This window comes from Ranitomeya imitator, chromosome 8 (genome assembly GCF_032444005.1).
Source record: "Ranitomeya imitator isolate aRanImi1 chromosome 8, aRanImi1.pri, whole genome shotgun sequence".
NCBI classification, from domain to species: Eukaryota; Metazoa; Chordata; class Amphibia; order Anura; family Dendrobatidae; genus Ranitomeya; species Ranitomeya imitator.
The window spans coordinates 118,037,496-118,055,529 of record NC_091289.1 but is presented as its reverse complement, the minus strand read 5'-3'; the positions used below and the strand labels follow the sequence as shown (position 1 = coordinate 118,055,529).

The window sequence follows — 18,034 nt, the reverse complement described above, 5'->3', positions numbered from 1 at the left end:
AAGAAATTCAGCAATTTCTCTGCTCTCAAATCCAAATGCCCCCTCCCTTCTGAGCCCCAGTGCGCCTAAACCACATATAACGTCCGCGTTTGGCATTTCTGATGCAATGAGAGCCAGCCTAACTTACGAGTGCATGCCTCCAGAAGTACGCCGGGGCATAACGTGCTGATAACAACAATGTACTGGTCACTACAACGGCAGTTTGCAATTTTCATTCTGCAACACTAATTGCTGCTTCTGTCTGGAAAATACCCATGAAGTAAAAATTGTCACTACACCTGTAGATAAATTCCCCAAGGGGTATAGGTTCCAAGATGGGGTCACTTGAGGGGGAAATATGCTCTTCTAGCAGTTAGGGTTCTGTATATGGAGTCTGCAAACTGTTCTAGGAAAATCTGCACTCCAGGAGGCAAATAGAGTTCCATTCCTCCTGAGTCTCTCCGCATAGCTAAGTAGTACTGTTCAGCCATATATGGGGTATTGCCACGTTCAGTAGAAATTGTGGGACAAATTTTGGTGCCAATTTTACCCACTTATGTGGGAAAATGTAAAATCTGGGGTTAAAACAAAATTTTTGTGGTAAAAATGTGGTTGTTTTTTCTTCACTGCCCAGTGGTATAAAATTCTGTGACACACCTATAGTGTCAATATGATCACTGAACCTCTAGATGAATTCATTGAGAAGTGTAGTTTGTAAAATGGGACCACATATCAGGATTTCTGTTGTTTTAGCACCTCATGGGCTCTCCCAGTGGGTCATGCCACCTGCAAACCATAACAGTAAAATCTAGTGGTCTTGAATCTTAGCTTCTTAGCAGGAAAAAAAAGGAACAAAGTTTGTTGTAAAAACAATTCCTATTAGCTATTAGAAAAATTAAAAACTTTAGGCTAAAACAACATTTTACTGGTAAACAAACATGTAATTTATTCTTTCTTCATTGCTCAGTGGTATAAAATTCTGTGAGGCACATGTAGTGTCAATGTGATCACTGCAACACTAGATTAATTAATTGGGGAGTGTAGTTTGTAAAATGAGTTCACATATAGGGGCTGTCTGTTGTTCTAGCACCTCAGGGGCTCTGCCAATGTGACATGGCACCCTCAAACTATTCCAGCAAAATCTAAACTTCAATATGGCACCTCTTCCATTCTGAGCTTTGCACTGTGCCTCAAAGTAGTATTCCCCCACATAAGAAGTATTGGCGTACTCAGGAGAAATTGCACAGCAAACTGTGTGGTGTAATTTCTCCTGTTACCCATATGAAAACTAATAAATTTGGGGCCAAAGTAACATTTTTGTGGGGAAAATGTGATTTTTTTTAATTTTCACGGCTCAATGTTATAAACTTCTGTGAAGCGCATGGGGGTACAAGGTGCTCACCACAAATCTAAGTACATTGCTTGAGTGGTCTAGTTTAAAAATGGGCCACTTGTGCTGGATTTCCAATGTTTGGGCACATCAGGTGCTCTCCAAATGGGACATGACGCCCGCTAATGATTCCAGAAAATTTTAAATTCAAAAAGTCAAATGATGCTCCTTCTCTTCTGAGTCCTGCCGTCCACCTAGTAGTTTTCTCCCTCATATGAGGTATTGGTGTACTCGGGAAAAATTGCACAAAAAATTGTGTGGTGCAATTTATCCTGTTACCCTTATGAAAATGCAATATTCTGTGCTAAAAAAAAACATATTTGTGGTGAAAATTAGATTTTTTTTTTTATTTTTACTGCTCAACGTTATAAACTTTTGTGAAGCACCTGAGGGTTCAATGTCCTCACCACACATCTAGATTAGTTCCCTGGGGGAGTCAAGTTTTCAAGTTTCCAAAACGGTGATACTTGTGTGATTTGTGGAGTATTTTCATTGTTTAGACACATCAGGGGCTCTCCAAACGCTACATGGTGTCCACCATGGCGTTCCAGAAAATTTTGCAATCAAAAAGTCAAATGGCACTCCTTCCCTTCTCAGCTCTGCCTTGCGCCCAACAGTGGTTTTATATCTCATATTTAGTCTCGGCATGCTTAGGAGAAATTACACAACAAATTTTTGAGTCCATTTTTGTATCAATATATCAATTACTTTCAGGTAATGGACATTTCATGTTTGACCTATTTGAGCATATCTGCTGGTGACTACATGATTGATGCATTAGATATTGTGGCACATCAATTGATATATTGATATTTATACATTCGATCTTGTGGTGCATCACTTGCCAGACAGCTTTCACTATGTGAATTGTGGCTATATACCTTATTATTACAGTAACCCCTTGATTTTTTATTATTGTCCTCTACAGGGACATTACATTGACTTCTGGACTAGTGGCATTTTGTTGTTGCTCGGCCTCTAGTTTATATTGATTTTTTGGTTTATATTATTTCAACTCTGGTATGCCTGATAATTTTTTTTCTGTGCCTCTCCTTCCACATTTGAAGGTTTTCAGCCCTGTCTGTTTTATTTATCCATTTTAATTATGCATTAATAGAAACTGATTTTGATTCACTCTTTGATGGAATCTCTTCTTGTCTGGTGGCAACTATGCTACTAACATACATTTTTGATGTATACTAGTTTCCTGGTCAGTTTTTCTATTTGTACACGTACTGGAAACACGGACATGTGAAGGAGTCTTTAGGATGGTTTTACACTCAACATTTTTGAAAATAATGCTGAAGTTTTATCCATTGGTTTTTGAGCCAAAGACAGAACTAAATATAAAACAGGAAAATGAAAAGACTGGACTTACTCTATTCCCCTGGATCTATTTCTGATTATAGCTCAATAAAACAAACTGACATTCTCCAAAAAAAATCAGTGTAGAAAACCCATATAACTTATTTGTAAAGTGTCTTCATGAAAAAAATGCTCATGAAAAGATAGCTGATGTCTTACCATTCTCCAGCATTGGAGCTGCACAACAAGATGCCGCAGATAGAAGCAGAATGATGACTTGTAATACAGACATCCTAAGGTCCCCGATACAGAGTGGTTATGTCTCGAGCTTCTAAACCAGTAAGGTAAAATAAAATGATTATCACTATATAAATTCACTTGTTTCTTACTGGAATTGTTGGCACAAACTATTTACTGATGATGCAACTGCTGAAACTGAATAGGTTACCTAACAGAGTTCTGCAGAAATCATTTGCTCAATATGATAACATTCACTGCTTAAACAAAGATAATACTTTATTTGCACTCAGTGGATCTGTATATTTACACCAAAAGAAACAAGGCTAAAGAGGAAGAAAATCTTCTAACAGTGTGATAATCATGTGCAATTATTCCCTAATCCTTAAAAGGATTTATCAGTTTCAGGAAAGCTCCTTGTCACAATTTAGGGAAACAAACTCTTCTTTCCTCACTCTCCCTTGTCTAGTGCAGGGTATGCGCTGCTGCTAGTAGTGTCTTTCATTGTCTTCAGTGCTGATGTCTCGTCAACAGCACTGCAGCCCAAGGGCGGACATACCACCGATGCAGTCGGTGCAGCTACACTGAGCCCGAAGGTGTAGCGGGCCCTTGTGGGTCAGCTAATACTGAGGGCAACCTGGCCTGTTTCACAGAGTCCGAGATTCCGTGAGAGCAAGATTGCCCTCATGAGTGGCAGGCAGGGAGTGATCCCTGCAGATATGCTGCCTACAAGAGAAAATGGCAGTGGAGCGGAGCTGCAGGAATCCGGCATCTGCTTCCTGTTCAGCGCTTTCTTTCTGACACAGGCGCATGTGGCTTGATAACATCCGCAATTAGTGAGCGCCTATGTCAGAAAGAAAGGTGCCGACAATGACGATGATGCTGGAGAACGGAGGTGAGTGGTGGTGTTTTTTTTTTTTTTTAAGCAATACACTAGGGAGAGGACACAGAAAGGTTGTGGGGGAGAGCAATGATGGAACTGGTGGAGAGGACACTAACTTGTGCTGGGGGTGAACAATGATGAGGGTGGGGGAGAACAATGATGAGGGTGGGGGAGAACAATGATGGGGCTGGAGGAAAGGACACTGAGTTGTGCTGTGGGAAACCAATGATGAAAGTGGGGGAAAACATTGATGAAGGTTGGGGAGAACAATGATGGGGCTGGTGGAGAGAACACTGAGGTGTGGTGAGGGCAATTGACACAGGTGTTGTGGAGGAGAACAGTGATGGGGTGGTGGAGAGGATGCTGAGATGTGGTGGGGAGAGGACACTAAGGTGTGGTGGGGGAAACAATGATGAAGGTGAGGATGAATAATGATGAGGTTGGGGGAGAACAATGATGGGGCTGATGGAGAGAACAGAGGTGTGGTAGTGGAGAACAATAATGAGATGGTGGAGAGGACTCTGAGGTGTGGTGGGGCAGAAAAATGATGGGGCTGGAGATGACAATAAGTGTGGTGGGGAAAGGACAATGTTGGGGATGGGGAGAGAACAATGATGAATGTGGGGGACAGGACAATGATGCAGAGGGAGAAATGACACTGAAGGGGTGGGGCGCAGACAATAAGGCCAGTGGTGAATTGGGTTGGGAGAAAGTTGGGATTATAATAAACTTTTGAACAGGGGGAGGGAGAAGAGGACATTAGATATGGATGAAAAATGAATTGGGTGATGGAGGAGGGTGTTAAGCCCCTGATAGTGTTCCTCCCCATCTTACAATTCATTATGACACTATCAGGGACTTAAAATTTATTGGGGAGTGAGAGAGCACGGGTTAAGGTGCAAAGGACACTTTATAATGAATTGAAATGTGATAGAAGACACTATCAGGGACTTGTAATGGATTTGGAGGTGGCTGGATGCTCAGTACCCGATAAAACCTTCTCCCAACCCCAAATTCATTATGATGTTCTAAAGTATGTATTAGTGATAATCAAATAGTGAAATATTCTGATTCGGGAAAATCGGCACAAATAATTTCTAACGACGAATCCAATGCAAAACAATGGGAAAGCTAAATATTTTTCAGATGGACACAACAAACAGGTCTGGGGGCATGAGAGAAAAAATGAACTGGATGGTAAAGAGCTAAAACTAAAAAGGAACTGCATGGAGAAGATGCCTGCATGCCTTTCTGACTCACATATGGTATCTGGGAATAATGTCAGACTATTGCGCCGATTTTACAGATCTTTAAAGGGAACCTGTCACCCCCGTTTTTTGAGATTGAGATATAAATACTGTTAAATAGGGCCTGCGCTGTGCGTTACTATAGTGTATGTAGTGTACCCTGATTCCCCATGTATGCCGAGAAATACATTACCAAAGTCGGCGTTTTCGCCTGTCAATCAGGCTGGTCTGGTCAGGTGGGCGTGTTCACAGCGTTCTTTTCTTCCCCAGGTTTCCGTTGGTGGCGTAGTGGTGTGCGCATGTCCAAGGTCCGGATTCCCTGTGCCCACGTGAAGACACAGCGCGCGATCTGCGCTGTCATTCCTTTCATCGGTGCGGGCGGCCATCTTCCTGGGGCCGCGCGTGCGCAGATGTAGTGCTCTGCTGCACGGGGCTTCAGGAAAATGGCCGCGGGATGCCGCGCGTGCGCAGAAGAGATCGCGGCGGCCATTTTCCCAAAGCCGAGATGCAAACTCGGCTTTGGGAAAATGGCCGCCGCGATCTCTTCTGCGCACGCGCGGCATCCCGCGGCCATTTTCCTGAAGCCCCGTGCAGCAGAGCACTACATCTGCGCACGCGCGGCCCCAGGAAGATGGCCGCCCGCACCGATGAAAGGAATGACAGCGCAGATCGCGCGCTGTGTCTTCACGTGGGCACAGGGAATCCGGACCTTGGACATGCGCACACCACTACGCCACCAACGGAAACCTGGGGAAGAAAAGAACGCTGTGAACACGCCCACCTGACCAGACCAGCCTGATTGACAGGCGAAAACGCCGACTTTGGTAATGTATTTCTCGGCATACATAGGGAATCAGGGTACACTACATACACTATAGTAACGCACAGCGCAGGCCCTATTTAACAGTATTTATATCTCAATCTCAAAAAACGGGGGTGACAGGTTCCCTTTAAAAAGACCTTCCAAACCAAATAAAAAAAATAATTAAAGGGAAAAATTATAACAAATACTATTTCCTTCATAATTAAATTTATATAAAGCAAAAAAAAAAATTATACCTCCCTATAGTATATGTTCACACGGAGCTTTTTGGCTTTATGTTTTACTTTAACATTTGTGAGGGCTCTCATTCCTACATTTGGGAGAACCCTCCCTCATGCCAAATAGTTAGGAAAATAGTGGAATACATATTCCCCATCACTTTACAATGCCAGCTAAAACATGCCCATTTGAATTTTGGGCTTTGCCCACCATCACCACCAAGTCCACCACCATGTCATTATGTGGCCTTTGCTGATAATTAGCAGGGTGCCAGAAGGTGCCATGAAACCTGAGTTTGGCAAGGGTCCTCTGGTGGCCCTGTATCATACTTTTTGGAGAGCTCTCACTTCTACATGTGGGAGTTCCCTCTCTCATGCCAAATAGCCAGATAGTGGAATACATACTCCCCATCACTTTACAATGTTATTTCAAACATGATCATTTGAATATTGGGCTTTGCCCGCCACTACCACCATGTCCCCCGTGTCATTATGCGGCCCTCACTGACAATTAGCAGAGGGCCAGCAGATGCTGTGAAATCTGTGTTTTGTAATCTCCACAGTTCATTTTTGCCATCGGATCCCAAGGGAACCACTGCCATAGCGGGTGAAGCCGCTGTAAGGTAAAAAAAATACAGGAGTTGGGGGAGCTGTATGATCAGTGTCAGGAAATTGGATTCTACCAGACACCAAAAGCATTAGAATTAAATTTGGAATGCAGTGTATGCTTGCGAGGGCCTATATTGTGGTCAGTCTGTCAGGCCTGAAAACCATGCCAGGCCTCATCTCATTTGGAAGCAGCTTCTTCAAGGGAAAGAGACAGGAGTGCCATTGACCAATCTGCACAAGTCTATGCATTTTCTATTGGCTTAATAAATAGTATCTCTTTTTCTATCAGTTGTGCGACTGGCGCCAAGCCTGCAGACATATGCAAGCGTGACTATTTATCTCTAATTTTTGTGTCTGCTGTTGCCGTGTGTAATAAAGCTTATATTTGTAAAAGAAATTGCCACATATTGCTAGATATATTTATTTGTTCATGAAATCTCTGTTAGGGTACTTGTCAAAAATAAAGCCAGGATTTTTTTTTCATAAGAATAAAGCATTCAATATGAGAAAGGGTGATGTTAAAGGATCTGTATCTGGTGGTTACAGATCAGAAGGTGACTGGATCTCTTTCTAGTTTCCTGTGAAAATGTGGTCTGCACGATACACCACTGACAAACCTATATGATTGCAAGGAAATAGTGGGTTGGATAGCAGACAAAGGCTCCAGTGTGTTGACAAGCAGTGCCACAAAGTATTCCACATGGTCCAGTCTCAGTAGCCAACAGGCTGGCCTCTGAATCCTCAACCTGGTCCTCCTTCTCCCACCATCAAGAGTCCCAGGAGACATATGACCCCGAACGCTGGCCACTCTAAGGAACTGTTTACGTTCCCTTGTAATTTGTGAGACCTCTCAACGTGCACCATCAAAGAGGGACACGAGGAGGTGGAGTGGAGTGATGCCAAAACATTTGAGCCCCCACGGCAAGGAAAAAGCCACGTTGGGGAAGGTCAATTCATGTCTGAAGAGGTGGAGGATAATCATGGAGCACAGTTGCCAATAGGTCAGCCTAAAATCGCAATACAGAAGGAGGATGTGATTAAGGAATTAGAAGATGACGTGGTCGATGATGAGGCCACTGATTCAACCTGGCAAGATGGCATGCCTAGCGAGCACAGCAGTGCCGACAGGAATTTGTCCGTAGCACAAAAACAGGTAAGTTGAGGTAGTGGTTTGACCTGAGGGAGAACTCGGTCTACTGTTATTATTATTATTTATTTATATAGCACCATTAATTTCATGGTGCTGCACATGAGAAGGGGTTACATACAAATTGCAGATATCACTTACAGTAAACAAACTAATAATGACAGACTGATACAGAGGGGAGAGGACCCTGCCCTTGTGGGCTTACATTCCACAGAGCCTCCTGCACTTGGTTAAATTACAGGCCAAGGGTGCGTTGTGCCCCTGTAATGCATTTTTTTTCTGAAATTCCTGCATACAAAACAATTGTAATTTGCATCATCTGCCAAAACAAGCTAAGAAGAGGCAAGGACACTGCCAACCTGAGCACCACCAGCATGCAAAAACACATGGCAGCCAAGCACCTCAGTAGGTGGGAGGAACGGCTGGTATGACGAGTGAGAGCTGAGAGGAAACAAATATCCCACTGCCGTCATCAATCTGTGAGGGAGCTTACACAGTTGCAGCTCTCTGGTGCCCTCCCTTACTCTCAGGTCACTCACAGAATTGCACCTAGGATAAGTAGTCATCAAAGAGGCTGCCCTGCTACGTACTTGTTAACGAGGCACTCTGCAGTGAGGCAGTGAGGCAGTGATTATCGGTGACATTATACACAGGAGCTCCGTATATAGTGTCAGTGTACAGGTAATACAGCGTTCACCGGTGACATTATACACAGGAGCACTGTATACAATGTATAGTGTACGGGAAAATACAGTGATCCAGATTACATTATACACAGGAACTCTGTATACAGTGTTAGTGTACAGGTAATACAGTGATCAACAGTGAGAACTATATATTGTACAGGTTATACTGTGATCAATGACATTATACACAGGTGCTCCATATATAGTGTAAGTGTAAAGGTAATAAAGTGATCACTGGTGCAATTGTACACAGGACCGCTGTATATAGTATTCAGTGTACAGTGCCAGTCTACAGTAACAGTACCAAATCATATATACCAGACCATATAAGCACCACAACCAAAAAAGTATACCAAGGGTGCGCAGATGTATAGAGACGGTTCAGTGCAGTTATAAGTAAACATAGAAACCGAAAAAAATACAGCACCAATAGAACCAAGTAAGAATAACATAACTCTTTATTAAGCAACTGTTAAAAATTCCAGTAAAAAATGAAGACAATATGAACAAGGGAAAACAGAGAATGATCACCAATCAGTGGCAGTGTGGATATCAACAGGTAGATAGTATTGATTTATTTTGACTTGTGGTTTTGAAAAGAGCAGTTGCTGCCGGTTGGTATTTTTGGCCCTATTGTATGCCTTTTTCACGCTCCTTTTACTGTATCCACGGGCCAAGAAGCGCTGTTTGAGATCCTCGGCTTGTGTTTCAAATGTTTCAACCGATGTACAGATTCTTTTAAGATGAAGAAACTGCCCAACAGGAGCCGCATTGATCACATGGGGCGGGTGGGAAGATGAAGCGTGACGTAAAGTTCAGGTTCCAATTTTATTGTTGCCAGGGTGATCAAAACTTTGAACACGCGCCTGGGCTGTTCTTACCTGATTGTTCCCTCCGTGGCCGCTGCCTCCTCCTACTAGGACGCCTGCACCATTACCTAGGTGACGGTTTGCGCACGCGTGGTTGGTTCACTCCTGCTGCCGTCCGGGTATTAACTGCGCACGCGCGGCCGGAGTGTTTCTATTTTGTTAGACGGTACCTAATTGGTCCCTTCGGAGCCGTCGCGTCATAGTGCGTTATGATGTGCGCACATGCAGGCTAGTATGCAGTGATACGCTCATATGTAAGGGGCTCTCTGATTCGTTGACACCATATTTAAATATCTCATGTGTTTGTATTACGCCACACCCCCGGAAGAAGGCACCGCGCCGAAACGCGCATTGGGGCTCGTGGCAGTGTGGTCTCTCCTCAGGTATTATGAACAGTTAAATAGTTGCTTATTTACCTCTTTCTTCACTTCACTACCGGTCTTGCTGTGCATATTTGGGTTACAATTTTTGCATTTACGCTTTCTTCATTACCTATATATTGATGCACCTCAAGAGACTAACCTGTCATTATGTGCAGTATTATCTAGCACATGTTTATATAATTTTTTGTTAAATATGAGGTTTTGATATACTATCTACCTGTTGATATCCACACTGCCACTGATTGGTGATCATTGTCTGTTTTCCCTTGTTCATATTGTCTTCATTTTTTAATGGAATTTTTAATAGTTGCTTAATAAAGAGTTATGTTATTCTTACTTGGTTCTATTGGTGCTGTATTTTTTTCGGTTTCTACAGTAACAGTACCGCCTTACGCATTTAAAGCAATATCCTCAAAAAATGAAATAAATACATAGTTGCAGTAATAATATCCCTTAATTAGCCCTTTTGGTAATAATATCCCCCATTGTGACCCCCGTGTGTTTCATTCCTGGTTCCAGCCATACTGTTCTCCCATCCTGCCCTTATGAGTATCCATTCTGCCCCCATGTGATGTCTGATCCTGCCCCATCTGCCCTGTGATTCAACCCCATCTGCCCCGTGATCCTGCCCCATCTGTCTCCATTGTATCCATCCTGCCCATGATCCTGCACCATGTGTCTCCATCCTGCCCCATGATCCTGCACCATGTGTCTCCATCCTGCCCCATGATCCTGCACCATGTGTCTCCATTCTGCCCCATGATCCTGCACCACGTCTCCATCCTGCCCCATCTGTCTCCATCCTGCCCATGATCCTGCACCATGTGTCTCCATCCTGACCCATGGACCTGCCCTATCTGTCTCCATCCTTCCCCATGATCCTCCCCCATCTGTCTCTATACTGCCTCATGAGTCTCCATCCTGCCCCATGATCCTGCCCCATGTCTCCATCCTGCCCCATCTGTCTCCATCCTGCCTCATCTGACTCCATCCTGCCCCGTATCTCCCATCCTGCCCCATCTCCCAACCTGCCCTGTGTCTCCCAACCTGCCCCATGTCTCCCATCATGCCCCTGTGTCTCCCATCCTGCCCACTGTGTCTCCCTTCCTGCTGTGTCTCCCATCCTGCCGTGTCTCCCATCCTGCCCCATGTCTTGTATCCTGCCCCCGTGTCTCCCATCCTGCCCCCTGTGTCTCCACTGTGTCTCCATACTTGCTCCTGTGTCTCCATACTTGCTTCTGTGTCTCCATTCTTCCCCATCTCAATTCTTCCCCCTGTGTCTCCATACTTCCCGTGTCTCCATTCTTCCCACTGTGTCTCCATTCTTCCCACTGTGTCTCCATTCTTCCCTCTGTGTCTCCATTCTTTCTGGTGTCTCCATACTTCCCTGTGTCTCCATACTTCCCCCTGTGTCTCTATACTTCCCTGTATTTCCATTCTTCCCTGTTTCCATACTTCCCCTGTGTCTCCATTCTTCCCCGTGTCTCCATACTTCCGTATCGCCATACTTCGCCTGTGTCTCCATACTTCCCCGTGTCTCCATACTTCCCCGTGTCTCCATACTTCCCTCTGTGTCTCCATTCTTCTCTGTGTCTCCTTACTTCACTGTGTCTCCTTACTTCCCCGTGTCTCCATACTTTCCTGTGTCTCCATTCTTCCCCGTGTCTCCATTCTTCCCTGTGTCTCCATTCTGCCCTCTGTGTCTCCATACTTCCCTGTGTCTCCATACTTCCCTCTGTGTCTCCATTCTTCCCTCTGTGTCTCCATACTTCCACCGTGTCTCTATACTTCTGTGTCTCCATACTTCCCCCTGTGTCTCCATACTTCCCTGTGTCTCCATACTTCTGTGTCTCCATACTTCCCCCTGTGTCTCCATTCTTCCCCGTGTCTCCATACTTCCGTATCGCCATACTTCGCCTGTGACTCCATACTTCCCCGTGTCTCCATACTTCCCCGTGTCTCCATACTTCCCTCTGTGTCTCCATTCTTCTCTCTGTGTCTCCTTACTTCACTGTGTCTCCTTACTTCCCCTGTGTCTCCATACTTCCCCATGTTTCCATTTTTCCCCGTGTCTCCATACTTCCGTGTCTCCCTACTTCCCCGTGTCTCCATTCTTCCCTGTGTCTCCATACTTCCCCGTGTCTCCATACAGTACTTCCATGTCTCCATACTTCCCTGTGTCTCCATACTTCGCCGTGTCTCCATACTTCCCCGTGTCTCCATACTTCCCCGTGTCTCCATACTTCCCCGTGTCTCCATACTTCCCTCTGTGTCTCCATTCTTCTCTCTGTGTCTCCTTACTTCACTGTGTCTCCTTACTTCCCCTGTGTCTCCATACTTCCCCGTGTTTCCATTGTTCCCCGTGTCTCCATACTTCCCTGTGTTTCCATTCTTCCCCATGTCTCCATACTTCCATGTCTCCCTACTTCCCCGTGTCTCCATTCTTCCTCCTGTGTTTCCATACTTCCCAGTCTCCATTGTTTCCCCCGTGTCTCCCATTCTGCTCCGGGCTTGCTGCTTTCAATAAAAATAAAAAAATCTTTCCTCTTACCTTGCCTCGCTCCTGCGGCGATGCTCCCTCAACCCAGTCCAGGTGCACACTGGCTGGCGAATGACAATGATGTCATACGATGGCGACGTGCATGCTGACATCAGCTGCCAGCCTCCGATTGGCTGACCGATTTTCACTATTGCCGTGCAGGCCCGCATAGCAATAGAGTTTAACTGAACCTGTGTCTCGGACACAGGTTCAGTTACTGCGGAAGAGACCAGACCAGAAGAGAGGGGGCCTGATGCGGACCCCGTCTAGTAACTACTAACTGTGTCTGCCACTCATTACAGTTGTCCTCCACTGAACAAAGCAATGCCGCTTGTTTAGTCCTGTTACCACATTTGAACTGCATTTAGCCTACTTTATTATTTGGGCCTACTAACTGTGTCTGCCACTCATTACAGTTTTCCTCCACTGAACAAAGCAATGCCGCCTGTTTAGTCCTGTTACCACATTTGAACTGCATTTAGCCTACTTTATTATTTGGGCTTACAAACTGTGTCTGCCACTCATTACAGTTTTCCTCCACTGAACAAAGCAATGCCGCCTGTTTAGTCCTGTTACCACATTTGAACTGCATTTAGCCTACTTTATTATTTGGGCCTATATCTGTGATTCCTCCTCATCCTGCCCATTGCCCAGCCACTGCTAGCCTACTTTATTATTTGGGCTTACAAACTGTGTCTGCCACTCATTACAGTTTTCCTCCACTGAACAAAGCAATGCCGCCTGTTTAGTCCTGTTACCACATTTGAACTGCATTTAGCCTACTTTATTATTTGGGCCTATATCTGTGTTTCCTCCTCATCCTGCCCATTGCCCAGCCACTGCTAGATGAGTCTGCTGGTACATTGACCCAGACCACTACATTCCCCTTGCACTCTACACAACCAGAATCTGACCCTGCTGAAAGTCAGGTTCCCCTTCCCGCATACTATACCACCTTACACGGGGACAAAGAGGAAGGTACAGATGAAAGTGAAGATTCCTTCATCAGGTGGGGGGGGCATACTCATTGGCGACGTCACTGGCACAGGGCCCCTCATAGTATGCAAAAGTGTCTCTGCCAGTGGGAGGTGCCACCCGCCGTCAAACACACTACCATACTATGAGGGGCCCTGTGCCAGTGCCAGTGCCAAGGAGTGCCCCCCTCTGCTTGCTCAGGATCACAGCACTTGCAAAGTTGAAATACTTACCTCTCCCTGCTCCACCGCCGTGACGTATTCCGCGTTTCCTGGGCCCACGAAAATCTTGAGACAGCACTACCCTCCCACAACTTTAGCCAAATGACCCCCAGTTTTCAAAGCCTAAATAATATTATAAAGTAAATTAAGATTGACAAGCTTAAGTAATAAGAATTGATGTTTTTGGCATTAAAATGGGCACTGTAGGTGTTTCCACACACTGCCGACTTTGATTCCCCATTGACTTGCATTGGGTTTCGTGTTTCAGTCGGCCCCCGACTTTTCGCAATAATCGGCCGATTTCACCTGACCCGACTTTTGACAAAGTCGGGTTTTACGAAACCCGACTCGATCCGAAAAAAGTAAAAGTTGCTCAACTCTACTTATCCCTATATAAATTCACTTGTTTCTTACTGGAATTGTTGACACTAACTATTTACTGATGATGCAAATGCTGAAAGTGAATAGGTTACCTAACAGAGTTCTGCAGAAATCATTTGCTTAATCTGAAAACATTTACTGCTTAAACAAAGATAATACTTTATTTGCACTTTGTGGATCTATATATTTGCACAAAACAAACAAGGTTACAAACATAGAAAACATGCTATCAATATGTTAATTATGTGAAATTATTCCCTAATCCTTAAGGTATCAGTCTCAGGAAAACTACTTGTCACAATTTAGGGAAACAATCTCTTCCTTGCTCACTCTCCCTTGGTCCAGTGCAGAGTATCTCTTGCCACTCCTTGTGTCTGTTATTGTTTTCAGTGCAGATGTTATGTCCACAGCACTGCAGTCCAGGGGTGGCAGGGGCAGACAAACCACCAGAGGGAGCTAATACTGAGGGCAATCTGGCCTGTTTCTCAGAGCACGAGGCTCTGTGGGGCCAATGGTCAGATTGCCCTCATGTGCAGCAGGTAGGGTGTGATTCCTGCAGCTCTGCTGTCTGCAGGAGAAAATGGCAGTGGAGCGGAGCTGCAGGAATCATTCCTCTGCTTCCTACCCATCGATTTCTATCTGACACAGGAACCCAGCAACATAACCTTAGACCAAAGTGATATATCAGATAAAATTTAACTTTTAATACGTATCTCTAATACAGACACCACATATCAAAGCAATCACCATACAGCCAACTGTGCTGGCTACTTACACCCTACACAGCAGATCCTGTTTTAAAGCCTATAAGTCTCCTGCAAGGGCCATGGAGGTACTCGGTACCGGGTCCGGTACTTAAATGGGATGTTGCGGTTGCTGCGAGCCGGTTCGTGGCCCTGGGTTCCCAAGTAAAAGGAAAGGTCTTTAAAAGAGAGTTGTAATAAAGTTTGTGTTCGTGACTCCACCTGTGGTTCTCGGTCAGAGGGGACCGACGCTACTTAAAGGGGTTCTCTGGGGTGATGTTACTCCAGCAAAGATTGTGACACTTCCCACAGGTGAAGCGGGGTCCCCAGGGCTCAAAATTTGTATGGCAAGCGTGGTGAACAGAAGACACAAGGTTGTAACGTCTTTACCTGGTTTACGGGTGGTAGCAGGCCACAGTCAAGGGTACCAGCAACAGGTGGTGATGTGGTCCAGCCGGCCTGGAGACAATGATGGAACCCTCTCCGAGGTGAGGTCCGTAAGCCTTCCTGCTCATGTTCTTATGCGATGTCCTTGCTGCCTGTGGCTTCCTGACAAAGTCCTCTCTCTCCTGTCCTGGGACAGTTACCCGTATGGTGGGCAGTGTGAGCATTTTTATAGGGTCTCTATCACGACCCGGGCTCCTAGTGTACTGCTTCACCTCCAGGTGTGGGTGCGGACAAATTACTTAAAGTCCTTTGCCCTCCGGTTCTGCTGTGTGACCTAGAGTTCAACACTCTACCGATGCCCGGTTCCTGCGCTTTGGCTCAGAGGGTGCCTGGTCACAGTTCCCTCTAAGCCCTTTCCTTCTCCTGTGCTTCGTTCCTCAGATGCTCACTAACATGCAACCCTTCAGGTTATCTTCCTTTCCTGAAGCTGCAGCTCACACGTGGCTGCACGGCCCCACTCTCTGCTCTCAGTCCTCTCTCCTCCACTTTCTCTGAACAACTCTCTAACTCCTCCTCCAGACCAGAATACATATATCTGGGGGAATCCAGGTTCAGAGCTCCCCATTCTGGCCTGGATTCAGAATGTGTTGCATGTTGCTACTTTACCTGGTAAAGGGAATCCTCCTTGCCTCCAAGCATGATACAGCCCTCCCCGAAAAGAAGGCAACATCACTGTAACAACCGGTTATCTGGGGTGTTAGATGTGCTCACACAAGTACCTTGTCTGGCCCATTTGCTTAACCTCATGGTTCAACGTTTTCTGAAAAGCTACCCGGAGCTGCCGGATCTGGAAGTGAAAGTGCACCCCCTGTCTGCCCATTTTAGAAAGTCAGTTACAGCTTCAGCCACCCTTGCCGTGCTTCAGCAGAGTTTGCAGCTTCTGGCTCACCGACTGGGGTGTGATGTCCCCACGCAATGGAACTCTACACTGCATATGATGGAAAGGATTTGTGAGCAGAAGAGGGCAATTGTTGACTACTAGCATCTACAAGGCCGTCAATATTAAGTTCAGACTCCACACATAAGACCTCAGGGGTGGACATGGATGTCAGACATATGTACCATCCTCCAAAACTTTGAGGACTGCACCAAGCGGTGATGACACCATAATTAGCATCACCATCCCGCTTTTCTGCATTCTGAAAACCTCTCTGCTCACAATAAAAGAGTATCCAAATGGTGGTACTAGAGGGCAACATCACGTGAGTAAGATGGATGTAAACACTCACTGCTGCTCACTTGTCGGACTATAAACCGTACCAGTCGTAGCTGTATAACACAGAGAGGATGTGGAAACCACAAGAGAAACGACCAACAAAGGTAGCTATAATCGAAATAAAAAACTCTTTATTAAATACACATATATAAAACATAGTAGGACATAAATAGAACACGGATGGGGAAACGGAATAGGTCACAATACAGGTACTCCCCTATAAATAACAGAACGTGCGGGCCAAGCCCTGACTCCCTCTACGATGAATGTAAATGATGTAAATATTGGGAGAGGACACCAAAATGGCGGAATGGCTGAAATTTGTGTGAATCACACTACATTTACCTCATCACTGCACCCTGGAACCAGTGGGTCTAAAATGTATGTAAGTCTCTATCATGCCCATAAAATCACAGTGGACACCTATATAAAGTAAGGCCCAGAGAACTTTCAATAACTAAGACGTCCCAGATGCCCACTGAAACCGGACACGTGAAGTATGGAGTAAACCAGGTAAGTCACCTACAAAAAGCCATACCTGAACACACTAATCCTGACACCAGGGACACAACCAGGAAGGTGCCGATGCACCCATGTATACAGAAATCAATATAATAAACCAATCACTATTACCTGGTCCTGGGCGGTTAGCGGGTGTACGTCAGATGCGTGGCCGGCACGTCTACCCGACGCGCGTTTCGGAGCCGATGCTCCTTCGTCAGGGGTGCGTGTCAGAATGCCTCAGTGCCGGGGTTTAAATGTGTGCCCACCGGTCTCTGCAGTGGCGTCCGCCGGAAGTGACGCAGGCGTTGCCGGGACAACCCCACTCACGGCGGCGGCGACGTCAAGCAAGGGCACCAGAGTTATGCATCCTGCCCGTGTCCTTTGATTTATGTGGGATTAACCACGCGTCAACTAAAAATTAGAGTGAGAGAGCATGTTCGGGGGATCGAGGCAGCAGCTTTTGAAACAGATACTCTGCTGCTTAAAACGATACCCCGTCATTTTAAACAACATCACAATTGTGACAGCAGTGCTCTTCAGGTTAAAGGTATCGACTCGATCGAAACAAATATTAGGGGCGGGAACATCTCACAACGTTTGGCACAGCTTGAGACGCGGTGGATATGGACGCTTAATAGCGTCCACCCCCACGGGCTGAACGAGAACATGAGCTTTGCGTCATTTCTGTGATCGTGACCGGCATATAGAGGATATGGTTTGGTGCATGATCAGGTGCACCTCTATTTTGTTTTTAACATTGTTTTTATATTTTAGATTTATTTCTATTGTTTGTGGAGATGTCAGATGACCTTTCGATTGGACCCAAGCCACCTTCTGTCCATCTGGTGATGCCTCAGACTTATCGTATTTTGAAGAAACAGCATCCCATTCCATCTTGGGGGTCTTTATTTATTTATTTTTTGGTGGACACTAATTTAGTCCTGTATACATATACTGTTTTTATGTATAGATTTTCTTTTCCCCTTTTTGTGTTTTGTGTTTTTTCTTAATGTCTATATGTGTATTATTTTTATGCTTTGTGGTTTTTTTTGTGCTCCGTTTATGGTATTAAGGCGTATGCCATCTATGGGTATCAATCCCACATTTGTGTCATTGTGCCGTCGGTTTCTATGTGCAGTGCCCGTGGTCAGTGATTTTGGAGGTTATGCTAATGCACCCTAGTGGGTTCCATGGGTAGGGCTGGTAGAGCAACTTATACATATAGGCTTGTT

General features: G+C 45.3%; 1 protein-coding gene across 2 annotated transcripts in view; it reads right to left on the bottom strand.

Moving 5' to 3' along the window:
• The window catches only part of LOC138647923 (complement factor H-related protein 4-like), an 804,152-nt gene extending 801,122 nt beyond the window's left edge, over positions 1–3,030 (bottom strand). For both annotated transcript variants that reach the window (XM_069737286.1, XM_069737287.1), the window contains exon 1: positions 2,894–3,030. In XM_069737286.1, coding sequence (XP_069593387.1) covers positions 2,894–2,966 — 73 coding nt within the window. In that variant the 5' untranslated portion in view covers positions 2,967–3,030. The remainder of the gene's footprint in view (positions 1–2,893) is intronic.
• Between the last annotated feature and the right edge of the window lie 15,004 nt (positions 3,031–18,034).